We start from the raw sequence: 11,426 nt of genomic DNA on the forward strand, positions 1-11,426 counted from the left end.
TAATAAAATACAATAAAATACTATATAAATGTTCTAAACTATATCACAAATAATTAGGCCGCCTATTGCTCACCTTGTATTTTTTTCTCTGTGTATCTGTTTTCTGTATCGCTTACTATGTCTGGTGTACAATAAAGAGTCTGTGTATTGTATTGTATTGTATTGTAATTAAATAATAATAAGTAATACTGAAAAGAGTAAAGAAAGACTAAAGTGATTTTTAAAGTGAATTTAGAATACTTTTATCTACAGTAGGAATGGCGCTATTTACGTGTGATGTCATACTCAACTATTTCTTTCTCTGTCTAATCTTGGATATGTCACAAACAATTTTTATCTTTGTTTATACATTTTTCGGAATAGTGCCAATTTTTATCAAAATCGGTGCAGCGATTTAAGCGTGAGAACATATCAGACAGATAGATAGACAGAAGTTCAGACATAATGAAAGACAAAGTGACTGCTGCATTTCTGATATTAAAGTATGGAATTGTTAGGAATGCAATGCAACAGAGCGTCACCCTGACCAAAACACTATTACGTTACAGCAGGGCTACTACGAAACTTGAATTTCGTGTCGTGCGGTCCCTCTGACACTTATACTATTTAATACGAGAGCGAGAGGGATGGTACGGTACGAACTTCGAGTTTCGAGTTTCGTAGTAGCCCTGCTGTTTGATTGACAGATGGGCGTGCCTTCAGTCAATTCTCAACTTTGATGTCATACAAATAAAGCCATTTTTAGTATACCGCTACCCACGTTTACAGATTATGTAAAAACTATTTTATTTGTATGACGTCAAAGTTTAAAATTGACTGAAGGCACGCCCATCTGACAAGTGTTAACTCCAAGTAATCGTACTGTAGCAATAGGCAGTTCTTCGGTAGCAAAATGACAATTTGAGGCACGTTCATCTTGTTTTGCATATCGTCAGCTGAAAAACGTGCACATCAACTTGCCACCTGCATTTAATCAGCTTCCTGCAACTCTTGTGACGGCATCCGTCCATATACTCGTATTGGGAGTCTGCATGTTCCGGTCGTATGCAAAGCGAAGAGCAACAATAAAGTGATAACCACGAGTATAAACAGTTTAACAAGATATAGCTGCACAGGAGGCGGGCTTACGGTCAATAAAAGATGTTTAACGACCATGCTCAATAATCTTAGCACCTCTAAAATAACGTACGTTCAAGCATTTATACAATTATACGGTAATTGCTCAATTATTATCTCAGTAGTAATGATCTTTTTTCATACATAGTAAAATAAAATGTATAACTCACGTCTTCGAGTCGAATCGTGTTTAGTTTTTTTTTATCGAGGGACTAAAATAAGCCAATATATGCCCGAGGTTGTTAGGCACCCGAGCTTAAGCGAGAGTGTCATTTATCAGAGGGTTTATATTGACTTTTAGTCTCGAGGTGAAAACTCTATTTTTCACTTCGATTGCGAGAAAACGCTTTCTGTGAAAGAATTAATGCGTTTCTTATTCCCCGAGTCCATAAAACTTTCATAAGTTTTTAAATAAATCTTTCTAGATTTCGGCGGCAAAAGATTATCAATTATGTTTTTGCTCTTTGCTCATCATAATTTTCACTATCACTTGACGACATTGTGAGAGTTTATAATCTAGAAAAATTTCAAAGTTTTCTCGGTAAGTATTTTTTTCCAACCAGATACAGATATAACAAAATCGCATCGACGAAATGGTCCATACACAAACTGGAATAAATAGAATGGCGCCACCTTCTATGCCGGGAAAGAATAGAACTAATACCACAAAGACCAAGAAAGTAACATTTTCGACATGAAAAAGGTCCACACACAATCTTATTTTAAGCCAAAAACTATGCAAGTACTTACTGGCTGTTTGATTTTATCCAAGTCACCCGAAGTAAATAAAAAAAAAAAATTACTTTTATTCCCTACGGACTAAAGTACCCACTTTACTCCCGCCTTGTAAGGCTAATATTGACCTACTTTTAGAGCATGAGAAGTGAAAAAAATATTTTGGACTAATGCGTAGTTCTTCTTCTTGGACTGCTGTAAGACGAAACTAATACCACAGAATTAATAATAACTACCCACCGTTATATTTCACAATGTTTTTTATCCATTGTCGTTGGAAGTTTTTTTACACTTTGTTGGTAATCAAATCTCTTCTAAAACAATTATCATTTGGCTTAGACTTTATCCCATTTACATAGGGGTCTTCCTTGTCTGCAGATTCCACTTTGCGGTCCATTTTAAGTAAAATACAAACAAAGCACACACACAAGATATCGCTATATTGCTTTGTCACAGGCAACTTTATTTAGCTATAACTATTAAAGCACCCGGAACTTATCACGCTTATAAAGCGAGTAATATGGTAATCAACTTGGCGTTTCAGCCACATTGCGGTGGCCGTGGTCATCTGTAGGTTTAAGTCTCCACGTGAGGTGTACGCGAGTCTTTCAAACGACCCACACTTGATCAGAATTAGTACTGACTCCGGCGGTACCGGCGGAGTATTAGTGCGGGTAGTTTGAGATACGGGTGGCGGTACTAATTGTATTCGAGTGCGGGTAGTTCGAAAGACTCGTGCTGCTAAGCATACGTGATACCCTACATTTCAGTTTTCTCGTGACCACGGCCACTGCAATATGACTGAAACATTGAGGTCTCAGGTGTTGTAATAGTTATGAGTGAAAATCACGAAAGATTAGAAAAAAATACACTGCCAAATTCATCGACAAAAAAAACCTTAAAAATCTTATGTCAAATGAACGCACCCTTATTGCATATAAAGTTAACATATATACACTAAAACAGAAATATAGGAAGCCTCAGTTCTGTAGTGTGTGTAGTTTCTCTGTTTACCCATTGTCTTATAATTACATCTACGTTAGTTCCCAGGAAATCATAGGTTACGTGCGAACTTGTACACTATTATGGAAAATGGACGGTAGAAATTATTTTCTATAGTTAGGTACAGTATTATGATTAAAGTGAAATGAAGAGATTTGAAGTTGAGGTTGGAAAAACCGGCCAAGCGCGAGTCGGCGCACTGAAGGTTCTGTAAAATCTAAAAATCGAGTATCTCAACGTTTGGCCTCATTTGCACTTACAGCGGGTCAGTTTTATGTAAAAAAAGTAAATTTTGCTATTTTTATGTTAAATGAAAAAAGCATTTCAATGATTTTAAGATTGAGTAAGTAGGTGGTTTATTTGCCTAGGAATTGAGGTGCGGAGCAACCAGCTCTTTGCCGTTGTTCATTGGCACTAATGACATCTCGCATCGGCTTCAGAATTTAAAATAATAAAAACAATAATTTCTACTATGTCAAATCAAATAAATAATTAGAATGTAATTTGATACTTCCACGCGTTGCTGTGAAAAAGTGTTGTGAAACTGACTAATAACGAAGTGATCTTGTGTGGGATCCTTTTTTTCCATTGAAGGAACGGAATTTTTATACAATTAAAAAGTGTACTTAATTTCGTTGATTAAAAACCACTGAAAATACAAAAAGACTATAGATGACTTGATCGAACTGAAACAAGCGGTAAGCCACTCAACAATGAAAATACAGAAAGAACTAACGGAAATATGTCAAAGAAAAGCCGCAGCTGCATCAATTTATAAAGCAAACGTCGTTGGCGGAGCTTTTGTTTCTGGAAACAATTAGTCTAGTTATATTAGACTTACGTTAAATTTTCTCTAAATTACGAGACAAAACGCGAATACTGTAAGACTTGTAAGCTTCCAGAAACTGCAATCATCTACGGCGGTCATAGATGCAAATTCAAAAATCCTTAGTGATGTTAATTTAAACAATTTGTTATCCTTATTTTAGAATAAAAAGGCGCAGTTGCCTGTATAACAAATAAATGAAACACTTTTAAAACATAAATATAAGAGCGTCAACCACACTGTAAGTATATAGGTACTCGGCTGAAACGTATTAATTCATAATTTTATCAATGACTAAAATGTGCGAATTTTGAACTTGCCAATTACGGCATGTTGTGTAACTTTAGAAATCATCACATAAATATTAATTTCCGTAGAAAATGACTCTGTATCATTGCGAGGCTTCGACCAATGGAGTGCTCCCTACGCGTTGTTCGGAACCTGTGGCGTCCGTAGCTCTATGAATGTGCAGATACGACGGAAGAAATTATGAAATCTTTTGGTATTCTGACGTTAACAATTTGGCTCCACAATACGCGCGATAATATTTTTATCTTTAATCCCACAAAAAAAAACGTTTTATGTATTTTTAATAAACAAGATGAATAAAAATGAAATATGACTTTTCATGGAAATACAACGTTTGCAGTTTTAGCAATCATGAGCGTAAACATGAAACATGAATAGAGAAAAATTGAGGTGAAAATATTCAAAATAAATGTGGTAATAATAAAACTTGGCTCACTAATGGAAAATAATCCTGTACTAGCTTTTGTCCGCGGCTTCGCCCGCGTGGAATTCGGTTATCGCGCGCTGTTCCCTTGGGAACTGTGCATTTTCCGGGATAAAAACTATATCTATTCCAAAAATCACGTCGATCCGTCGCTCCGTTTTGACGTGAAAGACGGACAAACATAGAAACACACACTTTCGCATTTATAATATTAGTATGGATAAAATCTCTCACAGTTACTTTAATCTACTAAAGTAAACTATATAACTCCGAGTTAAGTCTTAATCCGTAATTAAATAGTATCAAAAACCTAGGCTGTGCAAGCGGCAAGAAAACTGAAAATGCGAATTGTTTTTATATATAATGATATTTACAGAGAATCTATCACAATAAAAAATCTACTACAATGGAACAACTGTCTACTATAATAGAAAAATGGTAAAGAAACTTTGGTGAGATAAGTATCATTTAACACAATAAATAGTTTGCATTTGTTGTTTTGTAAACTATGTAAGACAGTGTTTCCTAACAATTGTTCACAAACCCCTTGGGATCCGCAGAGATAAAGACAAAATTGAAAGTTAAAAAACTTCATAGGATGTCTCGATGTAGAAGGTAGATAGATAGTTTGGAAATTTAAGCAATTTCTTTTAATTGTTTGAATTCATTTTATTAGGAATGTTCATACTTTATTAAAATTTAATCACAAGTTCACTGTATATATACCCTGAACTTAATAAGGCCGGTCCCTGGACCCGCCGAAGACCTAGATGCACTAACGCCTGATGCAGTCGCGTGGCACTTGTTTATATAAATAAATGAAAAAAAAAGTGTTTTGCTCTAATGCCTATATTTGTAATATGTCATAGGATTAAATAAATTTAATTAGGCTTATTTAAAAGCATTAAAATTATCTATCGAACATATTTTTTGTGCCGTGTACAAAAATTTCATCTCGTATTTTCTAAATCTTATTGTACATGACACTTTCTTGTTGTATTTAAAATAAGTATCAAATCCTTAAAATGTTAAGTAAACTAATTCATATTATAATTTATTTATACATTAAAATGTGCATGCCAAATTAAAGTAAATGTCGCTTCTGCTCGATTCTCGTGTCGCCACGGTGCGTACTGTATCAGTTGCTCGCTCGTTTTGGCGCGAACCCTAAGTGGGGGTTCGCGGAATAAAACCGCTATGCTACGCTCCAGAGGCTACATTTCACAAACCGAAGTAGACGGGTTAAAAAAAAATGAAGGCCTTCCTTCTGATACTTGTGAGTGTGGCGGTGGTGAGTGCGAAACCAACTGGTGACGATGATGTCTTCGGCTCTGTCATAGGAGTCGTCAGGAGCTGCGCTGAAGAAGATGTCTCCTTGTGTTTGAAGGTGTGTGCAGTGACGTGCTCTAAAGGACTCCCTTTTGACTTTTGAGGATTTGAGTTAGTTCGAGGATTTTGCGACCCCTTTCAATCTGGCACTAAATCAAGTGGCATAATTTGAAAATAATTGTTTCAAATCGTGATCGTTTTCCCCTTAAAATCACATGCATCTAGTCCAATTATTTCAATTAAAATGAGCTACCAGTTACATCAAAGTCCAAAATAACAGCATCAATTACTTCCATCTACACAAGTTGTTACGCTAGTTGAACCCGATAATTCTATAACAATCTTTTTTAACAGGAACGTGCTTTAAAATACGTCGAGAACCTAGCCACCGCCAGGGAGGTGAACATTGTGGATGGAGTAAGCCTCCTCGGTTCCGGATCACCCAGATCAGCCCGCTCCTTCGAACCCCTGCCTGAAGACCCAACTGCTCGGGAGAACCAGGTGGAGAACAGACTGGTGGACGCCGCTGCCGACTTCTTGGAGAACCATGTCATCCAGCTACGCATGCCCAAGAGCACCGTCGATGATGTCAAGAGGTCGCTTGAGGAAGGTCAGTGCTATGATCTTTAACACGCCTTTGCTTTGTTACGTTTGAAAAGTGAAAAGGCGGTTTGTTTTTTGTTTTTGCTAAAGTTTTCAGAGTTTTATGCATGATATTCGATGAAAAGTTAAAGTAAATTATTGCAAAAAGAGGATTTTTTGAACGGGGTTTTACCTGTCTTATTAAAATAATGAAAAATCTTAACAATAAAGACTTAGGTCAATAAGTTTCATTATTGTGTCTTAAAATATAATCATTTATCTTATATAGACATGAAATGTTAAGTAGATTGTTTTTAGAAAAAAAAAAGCCGAACGATATAATTTTTTGTTTAAAAGCGACGTCAATTTTAAATTAGCACTGACGCGTAGTTAATTAATTAGAATCATAAAATACTTTTTTTTTCTATTTTATTTTTAGGGTTCCGGAGCCAAAATGGCAAAAACGGAACCCTTACAGTTTCGTCAAGTCTGTCTGTCTGTCTGTCTGTCTGTCCGTCCGTCCGTATGTCACACGCATTTTACTCGAAAACTATAAGATGTATATCAATGAATTTTAAAGTACAGATGTCTTGTCAAAGCAGCTATTTAGTTTTGTAGTTAAATTACAAAAAAAAAAATATAGAGGGGCACTCCATACACGTAACATAGTTTTTTTTTTAACTCGCATCAACGTGTGGCACATAGTTCAACAGCTCTTTTGAAAAGATAGTAAGGTTTCTCAAAAACTTGAGTTATTGCCGAAAAACTGCGCTTCTCAACAAAAGGACGTATGTGCCGTGAAGATACGCTCTTTTTCTGGTAATAGATTTTAAGACTCTAGTAACTGTTTTAATTGTGTTATAACGCACATAATATTACTCGATTTTTTTCGTAATGGCTATGGAACCCTATCTTGGGCGTGTCCGACACGCTCTTGGCCGGTTTTTAAAAACAGTAGGTGATTACTGTAAAAAAAATCAATGCACTGTAAAACTTAATTATACATACAACAAAGCAACTAACTACTTAGGGTTTTTGAAATCACAAACAGAAATGATAGATGCTATAACATTAATAAGCTACGTCCGTTGTTTTTTGAAACCCTTGATCTCGATCCACAGTTAATAGTTATACAATACGAGGTCTTTGTAACGATTCGTATCTGGAGCATTTAATTATTATAAGTGGTCAAAACCGGACCCGAATGAGTGAAAGTTTGAGAGACCATAATTATTTTTTGGTACTTCATACAACCTGCCCACACTGCCCAGCCCAGGGGCCCGTCCACTCATGGGAACGAGGACGAACTTAAAAACGCAATTGTATTCACAAATTGAATTACAATCTAAATTGCTATTATTATTCATAATAACGTATACAAGTTAGAAAAGAATACAAATACCATTGTGACTATAGATGTACAACCAAAAAACTTCCAACCTATCGTTGCTATGTTACAAAATAGCATGTTAATAGCTTTAGTCAAATTATGACACCAAACAAAACAGTTAGATCACAATTCACAGCTGCTTACTAAAAAGTGTTGCCGCTTATTTATTTTGAATAACTGGTTCTTGCGTCGTAGCTTCATTGACTATAGTAAAATGGAGGTCCAGTTTAAAAGGCAGAAGCTTTAACGACCGGTGATTCATCGATCGATTTATTAGCTTAATGATGACTGTGTTTATGACACAAAAAATTGGAGCACCAAAACTTTCTAAGTAACGAAAATAGTTTCTAAGTCTTCTTATAATTCATACACATGACTGTCACAAATTCACAATAGAAACTTAAACTTCTTGCGTGATATGATATTTAACTCTTTAAAAAAGTAAAACGTGTGTTACGTAAAACTTTAGAAAGATACAATTCGTATCACTCTCTCACCGAATTAAATTAAAATCTGCGCAAAAACCAGTTTAACAGGTGCGTATGTGTGTTTTTTAAAATAGAAAGTACGCAGCCTCGGTTACTGCGAAATTAATTAGTCTATAAATGCGCAATAAAATTTAAATCACGTCGAGAAATTTGTAAACTGGCAAAATTTTAAACGGACGTCCGTACCTCGATTACTGAGAGAGCAGACCATACGAAGAAGAAGCTAGAAATTGCAATGACCAAACGGGTCTGGCAGGAGTTTCTCTAACCTATTAACAAGGTTCATTATGGTGGAAAGCGGACGGATGCTCAAGTCAAGTTTTTGCTACATTTCCATAGTACTCGCATCAAGTATGTAGGACTACATGTAACTAGTTTTAGAGATCCGTTAACACGAGCCGTGATCGAAATCTCGATTGAGGAACGAGTAAAAGTCGCGCTCCAGGCGTTGACGAAATATGGAAGTAGGCTCAGAGCTTTCGAATCGTAAGGTCCGGTAATCGATGCACTTTCTAGATGAACGAGACTGTTATGCAAACTGGACGTAACATCGTGAATTACAATGAAAGCGACATTGTTCTAAGTTCAGTAGCAGCTCGGGACAGTGCTCTGAATTACAATCAGATGCTTCCATTTTAACTTTTCTAAGAACTAATGGACAGCAAGTTGGATTTGAATTTTATTGGAATGCGGCACTCCTTACTCCACTTGCGAACCAGAAGTCAACCGTTAGGATTATAGATAGGTACAACATACTTACATTGAAGAGCCAAGGCAAAATTTTACCGTATTATACATTCAAACAAGCCTAAGCCTTGCCTGTTATTTGAAAATTTTCAAAGTGGATCCTATGGTGTAACGCTTTATCCTAAATTAATTAGTTAATTAATTCCAGGCCGTGGCAAGAAGAAGAAGCTGAAGCAGCTGATGCCCATCCTTGGTCTCCTGCAGCTGAAGATCCAGTCCCTCATCCCCCTGTTCCTCGCTGTTATCGCCTTCGCCGCCGTCAAGGGTCTGATGCTCGCTAAGGCCGCCCTCCTCGCTTCCGCTCTGGTCCTTCTGAAGAAGCTCCTGTCCAAGAGTGACCACCACGAAAGCTACGAAGTAGTGGCCCATCCTCATCACGATGAGCACTACAGCCACGGCGGTCATGGAGGCGGCTGGGGTCGATCAGCCGACGCCCAAAACATGGCTTACAATGCGTACGCCAACTGATACCTAAGATAGCATAAAGAGTTGATTCTACGATCAACTAGTCTCTTTATCTTCGGTTAGTCTAGTACGGACCTCAGAGAAGAGTTAATTTATTCATTATTTATTTAACTTATTTTAATTTAAAGCAATTGATTTGATTGTGTGAATGAGTGCATCTTGTCTTCTTTCTTTGTAAATTCATCGCCTTTTTTATCATTACGTTTACTTTCTACTGCAATGTACCTGTTTACTTTTATTGTATGTTTTCCTTCTTATATAGTACACATTTGTATAGCTTTAAACTTCTATGAATAAATAAGTAAATATTGTCACTTTTAAAATCATGTACATATTTTCCTGTTTATGATATAATATGTATTGTGTTTATGTATGTAGTTATTAAAACTTATCGTATCAATATTATTATGTAAAGTTATATTTTTCTTTTATATTTATGTATAATTATTAGCTTTTGTAAATATTTTTCATATCCAATTATATTTATGTAAAATATTGTTTTTGCATCTTCATAATTATATTTTTATCGTATTTTACAAAACTATTGTATTTTGTATTATTATTAACGTACTCGATGATTATTATTGCTTTCTTGTGTATTTTTCTTCGTCTATAATATCGTATGTAAATAATTTAAAAATATTTTTTGTTTCTTTTCTTGTTATACTTTAAATTGTACTTATGTTCTTTTTCATTTCACATTTATATCATAGAATCATAACGGGCCATGCATAAACTAAAGATGAAAATATATCAGTCATTCATATTTTACTTCGAATTTTTATTTGAGTCCTACCCTCACTAAGAACTTTAAAAGTTAAGGAAATCTATTCTATAACACAACATAATTATTCCTAACAAGTAATTGTGTTTGATTAGGATTACTATACATATTTATAATAGCAATTTTCGTGAATTCATTTAATCATTGATAAGTTTTATTTAATCCAATCTAATTTAAATGCGAAAGTAACTCTATTTGTCAGTCTGTCCGTTAACTTTTTACGTCTAATCCGCTGAACCAATTTAGATGAAATTAAGTAAAGAAAAAGTCGGAGTCCAGGCAAAGGATGAGAAGATGAGAAGACGAGAAAGGATCCTATGATAGTTTGTATCTCGGACAACTGCAAAGTTCCCACGGGATAGAGGTTGACGAACAATACGCGGACGGGCAACCGGTAGTAAATTATAATTATTTAAAAATTTAATGAACTTTTTAAAAAGTTTAATAACAATAACTTCCTCACATTCTTTCACAATTTTTTTTTTGTCGCAATATCCCAAAAAATTATTCTTTAAACAAAATTATTATTATTTAATGTCAGATAGCGGATTCACTTAAAGAACAATCCTTTACTCGCCGAACAGTATATCACTTTCGACCATCTTTCACGCCAAAGTAAGGCTAAGTAAAACTTAACAACAATTATCACATAGAAAACAGTGCCCAAGGAAACCTAACTAATCCGTCGTACATAGAAACTACATTTAACAGAAAGTAAAGCTCAGCCACAATACCACATAAGACGCTTTCATTTTCAACCTGACTTACATTTGTGGCTATAAATAGGTCAGCTATCATGTGGGTAGCATATAAGACTATCTACAGAGTGAAGATTAAATTGGACACTGAAGGAATATCACACTAAATCCCAGCCTATGTATACGTTCCACTGCTAAGCACAGACCTCCTCTCATAATAGAAGAAGAAATATAGTTCCCACGCGGGCTCAGTGTAGTTTGGGAACTTCACACGCGCCATTAAATTACTTCGTAAATCGCAGTGAAGCTCGTGGCAAATTTTGAACGTAATTTTACAGGTGAATTTTGAAAAACTCGATGCGTGCTCGGGTTTGTACCGACGATCCTCTGCTTAGAGGCCGTTGGTCAAACCACTTGGCCACCACTTTAGGGCTTTATCGCCCTGCGTACCTATGCAGATAGATTTAAGACAAGTTATTTTTTGTTTTAAACCTACATAATATAGTAAATGTTTTTTTTTTTTAATAATCT

General features: G+C 35.5%; 1 protein-coding gene across 1 annotated transcript; it reads left to right on the plus strand.

The window, feature by feature from the left end:
- The first annotated feature begins 5,619 nt into the window (after positions 1 to 5,619).
- LOC141442291 (uncharacterized) lies at positions 5,620 to 10,091 on the plus strand. The gene is made up of 3 exons (XM_074107249.1): positions 5,620 to 5,799; positions 6,096 to 6,351; positions 9,097 to 10,091. Exons 1-3 carry the CDS (start codon positions 5,665 to 5,667, stop codon positions 9,414 to 9,416), a joined length of 711 nt encoding a protein of 236 aa, XP_073963350.1. The 5' UTR covers positions 5,620 to 5,664; the 3' UTR covers positions 9,417 to 10,091.
- Positions 10,092 to 11,426: the final 1,335 nt, after the last annotated feature.

Source organism: Choristoneura fumiferana, chromosome 25, assembly GCF_025370935.1.
Source record: "Choristoneura fumiferana chromosome 25, NRCan_CFum_1, whole genome shotgun sequence".
NCBI lineage: Eukaryota > Metazoa > Arthropoda > Insecta > Lepidoptera > Tortricidae > Choristoneura > Choristoneura fumiferana.